At 45.1% G+C, this 19,525-nt stretch overlaps 1 protein-coding gene across 1 annotated transcript; it reads left to right on the top strand.

The window, feature by feature from the left end:
• Positions 1-176: 176 nt before the first annotated feature.
• Positions 177-18,640, top strand: LOC307221572 (neural cell adhesion molecule 2-like). The gene is made up of 9 exons (XM_079986211.1): positions 177-287; positions 2,240-2,329; positions 6,075-6,287; positions 7,139-7,285; positions 7,814-7,954; positions 8,587-8,777; positions 13,536-13,629; positions 15,881-16,055; positions 17,384-18,640. Exons 1-9 carry the CDS (start codon positions 248-250, stop codon positions 17,442-17,444), a joined length of 1,152 nt encoding a protein of 383 aa, XP_079842337.1. The 5' UTR covers positions 177-247; the 3' UTR covers positions 17,445-18,640.
• Positions 18,641-19,525: the final 885 nt, after the last annotated feature.

Here is a 19,525-nt window from a genome sequence, read left to right as displayed (position 1 = left end):
AAATCTTCCTATTTTCTTTCTCCCCTCCCACCCTGACTTCCTGCTCCAGCCCTTTTCCTCCCTCCCCCCACTGATGACACAGGGGCACACAGCAGGGAGGAGGAAAGAAAAAGGTGGGAGGGAGAGGGAGGGTGGGTGGTGGGTGGGCGAGAAAGCCTTATAAATAGCCCAGGACCCAGGAGTCCCTGTTCCAAACTGCTGGTGCTGAAAGGCAAAGGAGCCCAATTCCTATCCCCGCCTTTTAAAGATGGAACCAGGGAGATTCCTCATTTTCATGTTTGCAGCAGGTAAGATGAATGAATGAATGAATGAAGGAAAGGGCCCTGTTCCAGGAAGGGAGTTTGTGGGTGTCTAGACTGCCCACAGTCCCTTAGTATTAGCTCTTTGGCTATTTCGTTCCTTCCTCTTTATGACTTTTTCTTTAAGGGTGCAAGTGAGACCTGCAACAAAATATTGCAGTGCCCCTCTTCAAGGTCCTAGCCAGTCTGGCATACCCTCTCCCAGAATACTGCACCCATTATCCTTCCTCCAATTTTCCTCAGTGCTTTGTGGCAACTGACCACGCATGATCCTAATCAGATGTCTCTGGCCTTTTAATCTCTAGTATATTTCCTACCCCTCCAACCCCCTCCCTGCCCCAGTTGTACTTCTGCAAACTTTGGGGGCTCTCTGAAGCCCAGCAATGCTTCCTTTGTGCTTGGGGATATTGTAGGCTGCCTGGGCATTTGGGCTACATAAGGACAGTCAGTCAGAGGAGGAGTTCGTGATGGGCTGAAGTGCCTCTAGATCAGAAGGCTTCCGCAAGTAATCTCAAACCTAGAAAATCTAGGAATGTACCAAGCCAGCCAGTTTGTCCATCTCACCCAGCAATATCTGCTCTGACTGGAAGCAACTCTCCAGAATCTAAGGCAGAAAAAGGTCTTTCCCCGTTACTTGCTCTCCCTATGCTGCTAACTGGAGATGCCAGCTGAACTGCCATTTGCCCTAGCTCAAACTTGCAAGCAAATGTTTTGCTTAGTTTTCCTAACGGCAAATTACTGCAGCTGCTGCTGTTTTCTGAATGCCTAACAGGATAGTTTTGAAGGAGCCAACACCTATTTTGTGTTCTAGTCCATACTAGTCCTACTCAATGTAGACCTACTGAAATTAATAGCCATGACTTCGGTTCCAACTGCACTATACAATCAAAACAGTATCATGCCCCTTATCATAGTCATGGTTTCCCCCAGCTCCAGATTCCTGGAAAGCATACTTGGTTGAGGGTTGTTAAGAGACCCCCCCCCCCAGAACTTCAATTCCCAGAAGTCCCTGGGAAGAGAGATTGATAAACCACTCTGAGAAATGTAACTCCGGGGGTGGAGATGGGGATTAGGAGCCTTTCCTAACAACTCAGCACCTTAACAAACAACAGCTCCTAGAATTCTTCGGGGGAATGTTTATAGTGGTATCATAATGCTTTAAACGTATGGTGTGAGTGGGATCAAAGAAAGCCCACTTTCTCCCCCTTTTGAGTGATTTCCCCCGTATTTATATTTAGCTGACTCACCAGTGTAGCGACTGAAATGTAGATAATCAACCCATTAATTTTACTTTTAAGCTAAAGGTAAAGGGACCCCTGACCATTAGGTGCAGTCATGACCGACTCTGGGGTTGCGGCGCTCATCTCGCTTTATTGGCCGAGGGAGCCAGCGTACAGCTTCCGGGTCATGTGGCCAGCATGACTAAGCCGCTTCTGGCAAACCAGAGCAGCGCACGGAAACGCTGTTTACCTTCCCGCCGGAGCGGTACCTATTTATCTACTTGTACTTTGATGTGCTTTCGAACTGCTAGGTTGGCAGGAGCTGGGACCGAGCAACGGGAGCTCACCCCGTCATGGGATTCAAACCGCCGACCTTCTGATCGGCAAGTCCTAGGCTCTGTGGTTTAAACCACAGCTCCACCCACGTCCCCAATTTTACTTTTCCTGGACTCCAAAGTGGTCCAGGGCATATTTTTGTTGTCGTTGCACCATGCAATTATAAAGCTGCACCCTGGTGTCACTGTGAGGTTGCTGAGGATCATGAGGGGACACCTCTTGAATAATCTGCTGCTTAAGTGGTGCTCTGAACACTATTGCCGCTGGCTGTGGCCGCTTGGAATGCTTGCTTGTGCTGGTCGGCCAGCCCTGACTAGATGCTCTGAGCTAAAAGGACTTTGCTTTGTGACTGGACCAAACAATGTGCTTCTTTCCTCTTCCTAGGGGCTGTTCACTCCGCCAAGACATCTCTGGAGATCATTCCTGGCAATGGGGACGTGCAGCTGGGCGAGAAAGCGTATTTCTTGTGCAAAGGTGACAGCGGATAATGGAGAGGGTGTGCACGAATATGCATCAGACCAGGAGCCAGCACAGTATTTGGGGCCCCTGCAGGGTGATCTGAGTGGCAGAGACCTGCTTGCATATAGAAGGCCCCAGGTTCAAAACCCCAGCATCTCTTCCCTGTCTGAAACCTGAGAGATTTGCTGCTGCCAGTCAATAGAGACCAGCAGTGGGGAACTGGTTGATTTGCCTTACCCAGACTGTCTGGTATAGCTCAGCCGGTAGAGCATGAGACTCTTCATCTCAAGGTTATGGGTTTGAGCCCCCCCCCCCCGTTGCTTTTTAAAATTGTATTTATGCTTTTCAGATTTATACTTTTCACTAGTTTTACAATCATTTTAACATTTCAGAACTTGACTTCCTTTCCTCTCTTTCTGCGGTTCCTTAAATTTATTTTTAATACCTTCTTCAAATTAACTTAATTTGCTCATTTAGTCATCTACTTTAAATATATACTCTTATATAAAACTGCAGGTTATTACAATAATACTGCCAATGTTCTTATTTGTTTACAATTTATCTGTAAATATTCAATAAAACATTTCTTTTATTTAAAAAGTTTGTTATCTTCTGGTAAGTTTCACCATTTCTCCATATTCCATAAGTTTTTGTATCCATTCTTCCTTTGCTGGGACTTCTGCTTCTTTCCATTTCTGGGAGAGTAACATTCTTGCCACTGTAGAAGCATACAAGTTTCTATACAGTTTAGGTAGTTCTGTCCCCTATAATTCCCAGCACATTGGGCAAATGATTCCTGCATTTGAAGGGGTTGGACTAGATGACCCCTGGGTTCCCTTCCAACTCTACAATTCTATGATTCTAAAAATATTGTTAGGGGAATTTGCTTACCCAGCCTGCACTAAGGAGGTGTGTCAAGGACGTTTGTGCAGGAAAAGCTCAGCCTTGAACCAGCTTGGTAAGAGTGAGCATCCTCTTCTTCCAGCTGGATCAGACATCCAGCTGTGATGGCGCAGGGTGACTTTCCCTCTGTGAAAAGGACTTGGGGCACATCCACAGTCCTGTTTGCCCCGTGATTATCATAGAATTGTAGAGTTGGAAGGGGAAGGAGAGGGTTTTTTTTTTGTCCTGGGCAAAATCAGCTGCTTACTGCTCGATGAGAACAAAAGGGTTTGCGGCAGAAGATCAGCATTTGTTTCATTTCAGTGGTAAACAGCAGGTTTCCCCAGGGAAAATAGTGGGACAAAAAAAATATGAACCTCTTGGACCCATGCCTAGGAATCACGGGACAAGTGGAAGGAATCATGGGAAAAACAGAAGTATGGGTGAACCCTTAATTTCTCTTCATGCCGAGGGATGCCTCTGTATACACCTGTGTAATCTATAGGCGTGTGGGACTCACCATGGTAGCTTCTCTAATGCCTTTGCCAAATAAACTCGCACCAGTTCTCACCAGAGTGGTGCATGCTCTAGTTACCGGTATCTCTCGCTTGGACTACTGCAATGCACTCTATGTGGGGCTACCTTTGAAGGCGAACCGGAAACTACAACTAATTCAGAATGCAGCAGCTAGACTGCTGACTGGGAGTGGCCACCGAGACCACATTAACACCGGTCTTGAAAGACCTACATTGGCTCCCAGTACGTTTCCGAGCACAATTCAAAGTGATGGTGCTGATCTTTAAAGCCCTAAACGGCCTCAGTCCAGTATATCTGAAGGAGCGTCTCCACCCCATCGTTCTGCCCGGACACTGAGGTCCAGCGCAGAGGGCCTTCTGGCAGTTCCCTTGCTGCAAGAAGCAAAGCTACAGGGAACCAGGCAGAGGGCCTTCTCGGTAGTGGCGCCCTCTCTGTGGAACGCCCTCCCACCAGATGTCAAAGAGAAAAACAACTATCAGACTTTTAGAAGACATTTGAAGGCAGCCCTGTTTAGGGAAGCTTTTAATGTTTAATAGACTATTGTATTTTAATATTTTGTTGGAAGCCGCCCAGAGTGGCTGGGGAAACCCAGCCAGATGGGTGGGGTATAAATATAATTATTATTATTATTAGTGGACTCTAGTTCCCATTATCCACAGCCAGCATGGCCAGTAGTCAAGAGATGATGGGCATTGTAGTTCAACAGCATCTGCAAGACCACAGGCTCCCAATCCCTGAGATAGACAGTGAAGAGCGAGATAAACCAATGATCTGTCTCGGTATAAGGAAGCTTCCTATTGGAAAGATCCACAGCACAGTGATAGAGCACATCTTTTGCAAACAGCATCTCGAGATAGGGCAGGGAAAGCTCACCCCACATCTGAGCTGCTGCCAGTCAGTGTAGGCAGCACTGAGCTAAATAGAGCAGTGGTCTGACGTGCTCCTTCAGAGGACACACCTGCTTCCCTCCACAGTGGACGTTGCTTGCGTTGCCAGTTTGGCCTCTCTCCCACCCCGCTTCTGGGGGTGTGTGTGGTCTGCCTTTAAAAAACTTGTTTAAAATTATGTTTGCTGCTTATGTATTTAAATAACCATGCGGCATCTGGTTTGTTTGTTTTTTAAAGTCCAATTGTTTGTGGCTTTGGGGAGACAGGAAGAGGGCTCAGAGGTGGTATAGGCTCCCAGCCGCTCGCTGTTCTGTCTGCACATTTCCTTTTGTTTAAAATTCACAGAACCTCTTCCTTTCCCACCTGCACTCAAGTTGTGTACACAGCATACATTTAAATCATATTCTGCCCCCCCCCACCCCAAAGAATAATGGGAACTGTTAAGGCAGCTGGGAATTATAGCTCTGTAACGGGTAGTCTCTGTTGCCTCCCGGGATCCTTGGTGGGATTTGTCCAGACTTTAATTGTACATAGATTTGGTCTTCAAGAGATGATTGGATATGTTTGACAACTACATATTCACTGCCCTTTCCAGAGCAGAGTGGCTCCTGTTTTTGTGAAAATCTGGGCTTTCCTTAAAACAACAACCCACCCATTCATCCAACTTTTTAAGATAGTCTGTATGTGTGTGCGCAACGTTTCTCTTATACAACTCTCCACTCATTTGATGGAAGGGTTGCCAACTTGGGGGGGGGGGGGCCTGTGGACATGTTTGCAAAACAGAGAAACTGTTGTTTACACTCCACTCTTCTCTTCTCTTCTCTTCTCTTCTTCTCTCTCTCTCTCTCTCTCTCTCTCTCTCTCTCACACACACACACACACACACAGAGGCAGCAGGGCTGCATTCCTCCTGCTGCTTTCCACCTGCTTCACCTGCACCCAGAGCTCTACACCTTGCTCCAGGTGTGCATGCAGTCTCATAACCCTCTCTTCATCTTGAGCCCAGCCCAGTCCTTTTCCTTCCTCTGTGCTACCTCCCATCACTGAGCTGTTGGAATGGAGGTTAATTGGCAGAAGTGGAGAGGGCGCGGAGGAGGGCAGAACCTCTTGCAGAGACCTAGGCAATCATTTGCAGCAGGTGCCTGTACAGTCTCTTTATTATTATTTTTAAAAACCCCTTTTTAAGGCAGTCTTACATACCTGGAGATACAAGCCCTCCCTCTGCCACCTGACTGGAGGCAGGCAAACCTGAAGATTTCAGGTCAGCCCTGAAGGTTTGGCAACCCTCTTAGCAACCCCTGATTTGACGAATAGCCCTATCAATCAGAAGGGACATGGGTGGCACTGTGGTCAAAACCACAATCAGGTCAGGTTTCTCATCATCCCTCCCTCCCTTGCTACCACCCCATCTGGGCGATCTATTAATTGTGGATTTTAATTCCTCCGCATGTCAGTGAGAGCAGGTGGGGAAGCTACCTTGACCTGGACTGACCCAGAGGATACTGACATCGAGGATTCAGAGCTGTACGCATTGCGGCATATCGACGAGCAGTCTAAGGGGCTGGAGATGACTCTTCCTGATCCACAGGCAGGAGGGATCTTCACCTGCAAAGGCGACTTTGAGTCTGGAGACACAGCAACTGCCCAGATCAAAATCCGTGTGGTCCGTAAGTGACATTCTATTGACGTTCTATTGACGTTCCTGCAATATGCTAGAGCAGGGACCGAGAACCTCAGATCCAGGGAGGAGGGGATGGATGCTGCCTCCCAGGCCTCTCTACCTGGCCCTTGGGACCCCCAAGGCCACGCAACCTCAAGGGCTCTCTCCTTTCTGAAACGTTCCCTTTAATGGTCTCTTGGTTGACTGGATCATCTACTTTTGCCCCATTTCTTGCCTCTGGCCTCGCTTGCCAGGTGGCCATTGGAAACCTGCCCGTTAGGGAATGCATCCCTCATATTGAAAAGGGCTCCCAAGTCGTGGTCTAGAGTGACAATAAATTGGGAGTGTTAGGTAAAACTAACACACCGTAGGTCACGTTTACACCATAAGTTTAAAGTGCTACGATACCACTTTCAACAGTTCATGGCTTCCCACAAAGAAATCTGGGAGCTCTAGTTTCTTAAGGGTGCAGAGAACTGTTAAGAGGCTCCATTCCCCCCACAGAGCTACAGTTCCCAGATTTTCATGTGAAGACGGGTGAACTGTTTAACCCCTCTCTGCCCTCCCATCATATCCTTAAAAACAGCAGGCAATAAGGTCAACGCAAAAGATAAGGTTAGGCTCCCTCTGCCCCCTGGTTTGAACACTGTGTACAAAGTTCATCATACCATGATGTCACCAAGTGCAGTCCAGTCCACCTGACTCTGATTTTTTACCCCAAGTTGTGATTTGCCTGTGGAAGGGCCCAGGTTCAATTGTTAGTGTCTTCAGTTGGGGCCAGAAATCCTGGAGAGGTGCTGCCAGTCAGCTAGATGGCTTGGCTTGGTACAAATCAACTTCCCATGTTTCTATCCGTAGAGAGACCGAGGTTTGTGACCCCCATGGAGCCCACGAAGGAAGTTGTTGAGGGCACAAGTGTAGCCTTTGATTGTCAAGCCACTGGAATCCCACCACCGACTGTACGATGGACCTTTGGAAACCAGGAAATCAGTAAGATTGGAGATGGTGAGTAGGATATTCTGTTCAGAGGTGCCCCTAGATAGAAAACCCACTCGCACCTCTGCTATTTTGCTTCTCCTGTGCTGTTAGAGGACAAGGGGTTAAAACAACATCTCTTGACCGCTGCCAAAATTATTATTTGACAAAACCTGGGTGGGGGGAAGAGAATGGATGACTAAAATCTTGACCATTGTATGCAGGGTTAAGCTCACACATGTGGTTAGAACCAGAGAGAGCATAGACAATGTCTTTATGGAGAAATGAAGTCTCTTTCTAATTTATTTTGAAGCAATAAGGTACAGGATAATGCAAACCCATTTGTGTTACTTGGAAATGTGTTATACTGATCTGTCATTGGTTATTTGTTATTGTCTGATCTTGATTTAGGTGCAGGTATTTGTCTTGCTCAATGTTCAGTTCTCGATATCCCTTTTGCTTTTGGCATTTGTTATGATATTTTGCTAGTATGTACCTGCAAAACATACGGTATATCCCACTATCACCACTGCTAATTTGCTTCTCCTTTCTGGGCAGGAGGACGAATCTCCGTGCTTGCAAATGGGACGTTGGTGGTAAAGGACTCCCAACCCTCAGATGCTGGTGTCCACACCTGCGAGGCCAGCATTAAAGAGCGGAATGAAACTGTTGTCATGGACGTCTCCCTCAATATTAGATGTAAGAGATGTTTGGGGTCTCTTAGCACAGTGCTGGGAGATAGGAGCCTTGGCCTCTGTTGGGCTGCCAGGGTTGTAAATTTGGTTGTATGTGGAGGGGATGGACCTAATCAGAGGTAAAGTTTAGGAAGCAAGGAGTGGATGGGTCTTTTGATTTGGAAAGAGAAGGGTAGGGCTGAGAGAGATTCCTGCCTGAAACCTTGGAGAGCTGCTGCCAGTCAGTACAGTGGTACCTCAGGTTACAGACGCTTCAGGTTACAGACTCCGCTAATCCAGAAATAGTACCTCAGGTTAAGAACTTTACTTCAGGATGAGAACAGAAATTGCACAGCGGCAGCACGGCGGCAGCGGGAGGCCCCATTAGCTAAAGTGGTACCTCAGGTTAAGAACAGTTTCAGGTTAAGAATGGACCTCCAGAACGAATTAAGTTGTTAACCCGAGGTACCACTGTATAGATAATACCCCACATTCTTTATTACGGTCCAAAGACCGGCAAACAATTTTTCAAAAGCAAAGTACATCAGAAATACAGAAAATATATTACTTGGCAGTCACTATGTTTTACCCAGAGGTAAAATAATGGGAAAAGCTAGCTTCCCATGTAACAAATGTCAATCTGCTTTGCTTTCCCAGTCACTCCAAGGATAGAGCTCCTCACAGGCGACTCATTTGTCACCCCGATTGGGACACCTGCCCAATACAACTTCAGCATCTTGGCTTACCCTCCCCCCTCTGTCTCCATTGCTTGGAAGGGGAAGGTTTTCAAAGGTGATGATATCAAGAAAGTGGCGCAGGACCAAGACAGACATACGTATTCCTTTGAGGTAAGGCTGATTTGAATTACAACTTGCATCATCCCTGAGCATTGGATAACAGCCAACTCGTTCCCGACAAATTGGTCAGTTTCAGTTTCAGTTTCTCTCAGTTCCTCATCCCCACTTCCCCAATCTTAAATTCAGTTCTCCACTTTTCCCTATCAGTTTGCATTTATTTTTTAAAAAATAATTCAGCAGCATTTTAGGGAGCAGTTGCTGGAATATATATGAATTTTGGAGTGCAATTTTGCCTAACATAGTATGGGGTGTTAGGGGAGGGGTAGTTCCTCTGGTATGGGACGCGGGTGGCACTGTGGGTTAAACCACAGAGCCTGGGACTTGCCGATCAGAAGGTCAGTGGTTTGAATCCCCACAACGGGGTGAGTGCCCGTTGCTCGGTCTCTGCTCCTGCCAACCTAGCAGTTTGAAAGCACATCAAAGTGCAAGTAGATAAATAGGTACCGCTCCGGCGGGAAGGTAAACGGCGTTTCCGTGCGCTGCTCTGGTTTGCCAGAAGCGGCTTTGTCATGCTGGCCACATGACCCGGAAGCTGTACGCCGGCTCCCTCGGCCAATAAAGTGAGATGAGCGCCGCAACCTCAGAGTGCGTCACGACTGGACTTAATGATCAGGGGTCTCTTTACCTTTACTTTAGTTCCTCTGGTGGGGGGGGGCACATTGTGCTCCTTCTGGGGTTGTTTGTTCACCTTTGGTCCCCACCTTGCACTCAGCTCTCACTTGTGGCTGCTAGAAGCCGTCGGCATGCAACAACGGCCAAACCACAGGAAAGGCTTTGACTGGCCAACTAAACCAGGTGTGGGTAGCCAATGAATCCTTGCTGAGTTAAGATGCTTCCTCTGCATGTGAAGATAGGCTCTGGCAGATTGAGTGGACAAGAGCAATAGAGGCTCCAACAATTACGCAAGCAATTTCTGCACTTGCTGTAGAGGGGAGTGAGGGGCAGATGGGGCTCCTCAACCTGGAAAGATAGCCCATCTAGAAGAAGGAAAACTCTGATCCTAAACCTCCACTGCTTTGTATGATATCTTTGGGAGAAGGAAAGGCTAAGGAGTAAACCCTACACAACTCTGGAGTGGACTCCCTAAGATGGTTTGATGGTGTCTTGTATGTCTCCTTCCAGCAAATCCTGTGGCCCGGCTGGTGCCAAAAGTATTGCTCTGCTTTCCTTTGGACCACATCAGCAAGGCCCAGAGTGGGGCCCAGGACCTGCATACACACAGAACTCAGCTACATTAGTAAAGAAACAGTGATTTGACTGACTGCACTATAAACATGTAACAACAGATGGCGCAAGAGAGCAGGAAATTTTAAAACCCCATTTCCCATAGAGATTTATTTTATTTTGTTAGAACGATCTAATTTCTGACTTAATTATAGCTCCCCCCCTCCATGTCTAGTTCCACCCACAGTCCAGGCTTGCATCCTAGGGAGGTCACTTTGGTGCTGCTAACTACCAGTTTGACTCTCCCCCCCCCCCCAAGGCACACTCCATTGTCTCTTGAGACAGATGGATTCCAACAGTAGATTTTTAACACGGTCATTTCTGCAAACATATGCACATCTATGCATGTTTCCCCCTATTATGGAAGTGTATGCTTTCATTTGGAGGATTGCATCACAAAATTAGCAGAAGTTTCAGCTCTGAGGGAGAGCTGTGCTTCAGTTTGTGTCAAAATAGTCCGGCATGAAAATCCCCAAACTTGGTTCCATGGGTGACTCTGAGTCAACTCCCTGGGATAGTTTATTGTTGCTCATTGTTTCTAAATTTATTGTTGTACATTGTTTTAATTGTCTGTTTTAACCATATTTAACCACATCAGTTTCTAATGCTGTGAGTGTCCTCTATTTCAGAGGCTTCTACTCTGCAGCCTCTTATAGTTGTTTTAACTGCGAGTCTTTTAGTTCTTACACTCTTACAGTTGTTTTAACTGCATGTTTTTATTTGTTTTTAGTTTTTATCTGTTTTAATTATCAGTTTTTATCCATTCATTATCCATGTTTAATCTTGTATTTTATTCAGATGTTTTATCCTATGCTTGTTCCTTTGTCCTTATTTGCTCCAACATTTATCAGTTAAAAAAAATCCTAACTGCTATTTTATTTACCGTATTTTTCGCTCTATAACACGCACCTGACCATAACACGCACATCGTTTTTAGAGGAGGAAAACAAGGGAAAAAACATTCTGAATGAAACAGTGGATGTATCATTTTTGGGCTTCATGCTGTGGCCACAGACATGTGATCTGATGGTGAATTTGGGGTGACCCAATGCAAAGATCCTGAGGATCCCTGTGGATCCATGCTTTTTAACCACGTTTTTGCACCATTGCAGCCCCAGGCAACAGTGGGTGCGTGATTTTGGGGGGGCAGGCTGTAGCCATGGACATGCTATGTGATCTGGTGGTGAATTTGGGGTGACCCAATGCAAAGATCCTGAGGATCCATGTGGACCTATGCTTTGTAACCACATTTTAAGTGGGGAGCGAAGGAAAAACAAATAAGGGACATGAGAGGGGTGTGCAGAGAAGCAGCTGGCTAAGAATGCAGGAGAGGGATTTAACGGGAGGGAGGAAAGAAAGGCAAAAGTTTCCCCCCACCCAAGCCAGCTATCTCTCTCTCTCTCTCTCTCTCTCTCTCCCTCCCTCCCTCCCTCCCTCCCTCCCTCCCTCCCCCTCTCTCTCCCCCTCCCCCTCTCTCTCCCTCCCCCTCCCCCCTGTCTCTCCCTCCCCTCCCCCCTCTCTCTCTCCCTTCCCCCCTCTCTCTCCCTCTCCCTCAGCAGCACAGAAGCACAGAGAGGAATTCCCCTCTGCTTGCCTGGAGGGGAGGGGCTTTCCCTGCTCTTTGTTCCGTTTCAGCAAACACAGCAACGAAACACAGGTGGGTGGGCAGTAAGACCCTGAGGCAGAATGCAGGAAAGCATCCACTTCCTCTTTTCAGTTTTCCCTTCTCCGTGAAGCGCTGCGATTTGATTTTTGCCTGATTTTTCGGCTCCAGGGACCACACATTCGCTCTATAACACGCACAGACATTTCCCCTTCCTTTTTAGGAGAAAAAATCTGCGTGTTATAGAGGGAAAAATACGGTATATGTGTGTTTTTTTATCCTGGTCTGTGACCGTAATAAAGTTCATTCATTCATTCATTCATTCATTCATTCATTCATTCATTCATTCAAACTGAACTGGATTTCTCCTCCATCCCTAATGAGGACTGAACATGTTCAGTGGCCATGGAAGACCAACCAATTTTTCTCGTATGTGTGTGTGTTTGTGTGTGTTGGGATCTAAAACTGGTGGTGGTAGCAAATGGAACATCTTGGAAAGGGATATGACTGACTAGAATGGAATGCTGAACAGAAGCACTCCTCAGTGAAACATTTGTCTCAGGATCCACTTATAAGGACTGACTCATAAGATATAAACCAGGAAAGCATGTCTGCCATTAATGATTTTTAAAATAAATATCTTCATTCAATTTTCTTTTCCAAAATGTGCAACCATAGCAACACCATTAACAAACAGCAACATTTATTTTTTTTACATCGGAACACCCAGAGATGTGGCTAAATAATTTCATACACTGGACTGAGTGAGCTTACAGGGGTCCCCCTTCAAAGGAACCCCCAAATCCCATAAAACACTTCTTGAAAACTCAATGATGATCCCAGATGGCCTTTTCTGTAAGTTGGGGAGGCTGTCTACTGTGCCTGGTTTTTTTGTTTTTTAAAAAATGAAAATCAAATGAAAATTTTAATGTAAACTTTTATGGAGATCAGTGAGTGGTGTTTTTTTTTTTTTTAAAGAAAGGTAAAAGGAAGAACTTCAATCAAAAACCAAATAAGTGAGCCCACCAATTGCAGGTGTATGGTAGCCAGCATTCTCAGTTTCCTATGCTGATATATTATGTTATGCTAACTGCTTCTTCACACATTGCCTTTTAGGCAAGAAGGCCCCCAAGACAGCTCACAAAACATACAGGCAAATACAATAATGTAAAAACAAACACTACAGATTATATCAATTCAAGACATTTCAAAAGTATTAAAAACCAAACACATCCAAAAGGCAAAGAACATTCCCTGTAAAAATGCAGAGAAGACAAAAATGCTTAAGCAGCGCCTTCACCTTATAAGGACCCAGACAGGGAGCATGGGGCAAGGCAGATGGACAAATTGCCCTTGGTGGTTCTAGCAGCTTAACTTTTCCCTTGAGGCATTTGCAGATAAGGAAGTGTTGGCAGCCAGGGAGGCTGCAGGGCATTTGAAGAACATTTAATGAAAGATATAACACACACACACACACACACACACACACACACACCAGTTGTTCACTTCACAGTGAAAGGGTAAATTCAACCCCACAAGAGTTGGGTGAGGGGCTACTCCATGAAATCACCCCTCCTTGAATTGTTGGGTTAAGTTCATGAATTTTAGACTGGATCACTGTTTCTGCTCAGCCCTAGTAAGCAAGCAATATCAAGCCACCAATGGTTGCTGAGGACACCTGCAGTGTAAGCCACTCTTCTCTGCAACCTGGTGCCCTCCAGATGTTTCAGACTATAACCCCATGGACAGGAATGCTGGGAGTTGTAGTCTAGCAGCATGTGGAGGGCACCAGGCTCAAGAGGGCAGGTGCAAGTTTTGGAAAATGAAAACCCCATAAGTGTTCCTTCGCTTGTCATAGCAGAATACTATTCCACCTCACATTTTGATGCATCTTAAATTCTCCTTTTTAATTTTGTTTCTAGTTCACGCCAACATCACAGGAGGATCTCTCAGAACTGCTAATAACAGCTGCCAATGATCAGGGTAGCAGCAAGAAGAAGGTTACTCTTCAAGGAGGTGAGTTGCAAACAATTGGCTTAAAGTCAGAATGTTGACACTAACCTGGAGAAGAGAAGACTGAGAGGTGATATTAGATTCAGGTCGGTAGCCGTGTTGGTCTGATGCAGTCGAAATAAATAAAAAAAATTAAAAAATTGTCCAGTAGCACCTTAGAGACCAACAAAGTTTGTTCTGGGTATAAGCTTTCGTATGCATGCCCTCTTCTTCAGATACACTGAAACAGAAGTCACCAGACCCTTGTTGTTGTTTAGTTGTTTAGTCATGTCCGACCCTTCATGACCCCATGGACCAGAGCATGCGAGGCACTCCTGTCTTCCACTGCTTCCTGCAGTTTGGTCAAACTCATGTTGGTAGCTTCGAGAACACTGTCCAACAATCTAGTCCTCTGCCATCCCCTTCTCCATGTACCCTCAATCTTACCCAACATCAGGGTCTTTTCCAGGGAGTCTTCTCTTCTCATGAGGTGGCCAAAGTATTGGAGCCTCAGCTTCACGATCTGTCCTTCCACTGAGCACTCAGGGCTGATTTCCTTAAGAATGTACACGTTTGATCTTCTTGCAGTCCATGGGACTCTCAAGAGTCTCCTCCAGCACCATAATTCAAAAGCATCAATTCTTTGGCAATCAGCCTTCTTTATGGTCCAGCTCTCACTTCCATACATCACTACTGGGAAAACCATAGCTTTAACTATACAGACCTTTGTCGGCAAGGTGGTGTCTCTGCTTTTTAAGATGCTGTCTAGGTTTGTCATTGCTTTCCTCCCAAGAAGCAGGCGTCTTAATTTTGTGACTGCTGTCTCCATCTGCAGTGATCATGGAGCCCAAGAAAGAAAAATCCCTCACTGCCTCCATTTCTTCCCCTTCTATTTGCCAGGAGGTGATGGGACCAGTGGCCATGATCTTAGTTTTTTTTGATGTTGAGCTACAGATCATATTTTGCGCTCTCCTCTTTCACCCTCATTAAGACACCAGACCCTTATATACAGAAGTAGACTTGAAAGAGAAGTTGCTGAATTACAACGTATTACTAAACTGAAAACTATGGAGAGAGCTGGTCTGAACAGAGATACTGGATTCTTGTCTCATTACATATGCTAAAGCTATTTTTGGTCACCTGAATACTATCCCTTGCTTTTTCCTGTAGGACTAATTGTAGTCGTCAACAGGTTTACCATTCCAATTGAGTCCATCACCCATCTCCTACTACCCCTCTTAGAAAAACCCCACCCCAGCCTCCCACTGTATATAAGGATCTGGTGACTTCTGTTTTAGTGTATCTGAAGAAGTGTGAATGCACACAAAAGCTTATACCCAGAAGTTGGTCTCTAAGGTGCTACTGGACAATTTTTTAAATTTATTTAGAGAGGTGATATGACAGCCATCTTCAAATATCTGAAGGGTTGTCTCATGGAAGATGGAGCAAGCTTGTTTTCTTCTGCTCCAGAGGGTGGGTAGGTAGGACCTGAGTCAATGGATTCAAATGACAAGAAATGAGATTTCAACTAAAAATTAAGAACTTTCTGGTGGTAAGCAAATTAATTAAGTAGAAGATTTATGAATAAATTTTTCAAAATCAACAATCCTTCTGGTCAATCTGAACACAAGGGATCTCAATTGGCTTCTCTCTTAACTCTCTACTATCCATAGCCCTTGGTGGCTTTAAATACCTAGGAATAGCTCTCATATTTGACATTAAATAGGATGATGGAACTATACAAATGTTTCTGAAAACATGCAACAGGATCTAAAATAAAATAAAATAGAAGCGTACTAACCTAAGCTGGATCAGTTATTGCGGTAATAAAAATGTCTGTATTACTTAGATTCTCATGTCTCTTTTAGGTACTGCCAGTCCCCTCCCCTTCACTAAAAAATGGCAAAATTCAATTACTTTGTGGCACAAAGCAAAAGATCAAGAGCCAGTCATAAAATCTTATTTATATAGGTCCAAAGGAATTACAGCTTGAGAAGTTGCACTCTATCAAAGGTCCTAGAGAACGATGAGAACCACAATATGCCTCACTCCCAGCCAACAATCTTGCCTGTTGCTCCCAATGGCTGTCTTTCTTACAGCCACAATACATGCCAGGAGTCTGTGCTGACTTACCTTCACCTCAGCTTTCCCCCTCCGGCCGGTGCCCTTGCTCACAATGGGGGTCATTCTCTGCTCAAGGCTAGCGAAAGGATTCCTGAATTCTGATGTCCTTCCCATCTGCTCTTGCAAATGGATATCCTTCTCCCCTTTCCAGACACTCAAGGTTTGGGAACTGGCATCCTTGTGCTCATTGTGTTGATCATCCTCTTGGTGGCTTTGCTGGTGATGGATGTCTTCTGCTACTACAAGCGCCAGCGTGGCTTGCTGATGTATTGTAGGAACAATATCCTGGGCAAAAACCCATCCGGAACAGGCACAGAAAACAATGGGTGAGTTCATATGGGGAAGAGAAGAATAGTCATGGTAGGAAACGAGGACCAAATATTGGCATAGCAATGATGGGAATCTCTTCTTAACCTTCTCCAGTGGTGATCTTCCTCCACCAGTCTTTCATCTACTCATCCCATCTCATGTTTCAGTTGGCAGCCACAGCAGCCTGATTGGGATGGTGGTGATAGCAGTTTGTAGTGATTTCCATGGTCCATCAGTTATAGACGTGTTTTGACCATTAAGACTTTTTCAGATATGTCCCAATTGGTTCTGAGTCCTTGGCTTAGAAAACCTTCTCCATCTGCTTTGGGGAAGGTGTCCAAATAATTCAACTAGTGTGTCAGCGGCTGAAAAAAGTCTTTTAGCTGAGCACTTTTCCTTTTGTCGAGAGCCTGTTCTCTACAAACACAACCTTATTTTGTATATCACAAATTCTTTGAACCTAGTACAGTGGTACCTCGGGTTACATACGCTTCAGGTTACAGACTCTGTTAACCTAGAAATAGTGCTTCAGGTTAAGCACTTTGCTTCAGGATGAGAACAGAAATTGTGCTCCGGTGGCGCGGCAGCAGCGGGAGACCCCATTAGCTAAAGTGGTGCTTCAGGTTAAGAACAGTTTCAGATTAAGTACGGACCTCCGGAGCGAATTAAGTAATTAACCTGAGGTACCACTGTATTTCAGTTAGTCCAAGGACTCAGGGCTAATTGGGACATATCTGAAAAAGATTGGCTGGATCTATAACTGGTTGTTCCATAACACTATTGCCCTATTTATATTATTGATCACTGTTCTTTATCACATGTTTCTTTCTTTTTTAGCACAAGTATACTTTCATCTATGTCAGACTTTTTAAAAAACAAAAAACCCACACAACTAATTTTAAATGGCAATTGTGCCTCTCCCCCGATAGAAATTTAATTATTGTCACATTTATATTTCACCTTTCATTCAAGGAGCCCAAGGTGGCACTCATGGTTCTCCTCCCCGTTTTATCATCACAATCACCCTGTGAGGTAGGCCAGGCTGACATATGGTGACTGGTTCAAGGTCACCCAATGAGCCTCATGGCCAAGTGGGGATTTGAACCCTGGTCTCTCCCAGGACCTAGGCTGACAATCTTAACCACTACGCCATACTGGCTTCCTCAAAGAGGGTAGGTTAACCTGACTTGTCTTATTTTTTCTCTCTGTATGTTGCTCTGGGAGCTTTTTTTCAGCTGAAGATTGGAATAAAAAAGGATTAAAAAATTGGAATAAAAAAATGGATAAACAAGCATTTTTATCTATGCTCACCCATGCTTTAGCTTTCCATTATTTGTTTCCACAGGAAAATGCTCTCCAAATCAGGGAAAAGCACAGTGGTGAATGTTTCTGGCATTGAGGCCTGATTAGTCGACAGCGATGACCTTAGATTGTGCAGGGATGGAGATGGGACTCCATGGCCAAGCTTGGATGAGCTCTTCATCAAAAATGGAAACACAAAAGGCGACTTCCCATATGGGAGAGCTGAGAAAACAGTGCCTCTCTTTCTCATCTCACTTTTTCCTTAACACCCTCCTGCCTGTGGCCCAGTGACCTAACTCTCCTTTTCAGAATAGCTGTTGCACCACAAGCCAATGGGAACGAAACACCCTCCTCATGCAGCCTTCCTCAACTCTATGCTCTCTAGATGTTGTTGGATTCCAACTCCCATAATTCCAAGCCACCATGGCCCAAACGGTCAAGGATAGGGCTGGGGGGAGAAATTTGATTCCGTTCTCATTTAAAAGCAAACTTACCTAATTTGCACTTCTCAAAACAAGATGCAGAACGAAAGCCAGGCATCCTTTGAAATCCGCCTGTCTCCACATTTTGGAAATGCCATGGCTCATCTGAGTAGTGGGTATAAAAATGCACGTACTAGTGTAAAGTGCATACTAGTGAAGATAACATGCAGCTATGTCTTATATTAGGGAAAGCTGTTTGTCAAAAATGTTCATGTTAGGCCAAATTGTATACAAAAAAATGTGTATGGGAGAAATTTGCACTAAAATGCTAATGATCTTTCGTGAGTCCTTTTTTTTTAAAAAAAATCACCAATTGATGCGGAAATATGGAGGAGTGAACTGTGGATAAATTAAATAAACAAGACACTGAGAGAAACTGACATTGACGTATTTCTCCATCCCTAAGTCAGCGGTGATGGGTTCTGTAGTTTAGCGACATCAGGAAGGCATCAAGTTGAGGAAAACTGCTCCAGTGTAGGGATGGTCAACCTCTGACCCTCCAAATGTTACTGGACTACAACTCCCATCATCCTTGATCACTGGCCATACTAGCTGAGGCTGATAGGAATTAGGGTCTAACAACATCTGGCGGGCCACAGACTCCCCAACCCCACCCTCATGGTTTCTCTATACCAGGAGCAGACTGGAAATCCCCCCCACCTCCTTTTGTTTCTCAGAGCCCTTGTTTCAAGCAAAAAAGTTCTGGGATTTCTCCTTAGAATTGTATGGCCATTTAGAGAATAAACTTTTATTCCTCTGATGCTACCTCTTCTCCATCATCCCTGATCCTTAATCTCAATAAAGCTTCAAAATTGGAACCTGGGTTTGACTGCATACTTTAGTAGCCCAAGGATCTGCTCCCTGCATGCCTGATTGATTGCTCATTCTGGCTCCATGCTTTATCTGACATGAGGAACACAGGCCAGCTTGCCTAGTGGGGAATAGGAAGGCGTTATTTGTTAGTTAGATGTTAGATGTAAGTAGCAGTCATGTCTGGGGGGAAATTAAGAGGTGGTGACAGACATAAGAAATGGAAACACACTGCATCCTGGCCAACCCCAGGTTTCATTATTACCAAGGCCCTGGATGTGTATGTTAAATTACAGTTGCACTGTATTATGGGCTTTGTAGTTAGGCCCATGCATGTTTTCATACATATGCACACTTCAACCATACCACGCCACATAGGTGGGTTTTGTAGTATACCAAAATACCACTGTGACCATGCATGAAATACCTACATGTCAAAACACCTGGGGGTTGACTACAAAGCCCATAATGCAGTACAATTGTGATGAATGTGTATGTATGCATGAAAAGCATCAATGGCCTGAAAAACAGTGATTGTTAATATACAATTATCAATGGGAGTCATCATACATTTCATGCAGTGGACACTTATGGTTGATTTCTGCAAAAAAAAAATATTAACTGTAATAGTCACCTGGGCTATCATACTTGTGCATTCCATTTCTTTCCTCCAAGGAGCTCAAGGCAGCATATATGGCTGCCACCCTGAATGTTATTTTCACTACCAACCTGCAAGGTAGGCTGTGGCTGAGAGACTGCCCCAAGATCACCTAGTGAGGTTCATGGCTGAGTGAGGATTTGAAACCTGGTCTTCCAGATCTGAAGTCCTATACTCTAACCACTACACCCCACTGGCAGTGGCATCATCCTGGGAGAATAAAGACACCAGGATC

The sequence above is a fragment of the Podarcis cretensis genome, assembly GCF_951804945.1.
Source record: "Podarcis cretensis genome assembly, chromosome: 8".
Lineage (NCBI taxonomy): Eukaryota > Metazoa > Chordata > Lepidosauria > Squamata > Lacertidae > Podarcis > Podarcis cretensis.
The sequence above is the reverse complement of the archived record's forward strand: the minus strand, read 5'-3'. Positions and strand labels throughout refer to the sequence as shown.

Bases quoted from the DNA above. Each gene is read 5' to 3' on its own strand.
- LOC307221572 (XM_079986211.1), top strand. From the start codon at position 248: ATGGAACCAGGGAGATTCCTCATTTTCATGTTTGCAGCAG. The intron at 288-2,239 runs GTAAGATGAATG...TCCTCTTCCTAG, and splicing joins CATTTTCATGTTTGCAGCAG to GGGCTGTTCACTCCGCCAAG. The intron at 6,288-7,138 runs GTAAGTGACATT...TTCTATCCGTAG, and splicing joins GATCAAAATCCGTGTGGTCC to AGAGACCGAGGTTTGTGACC.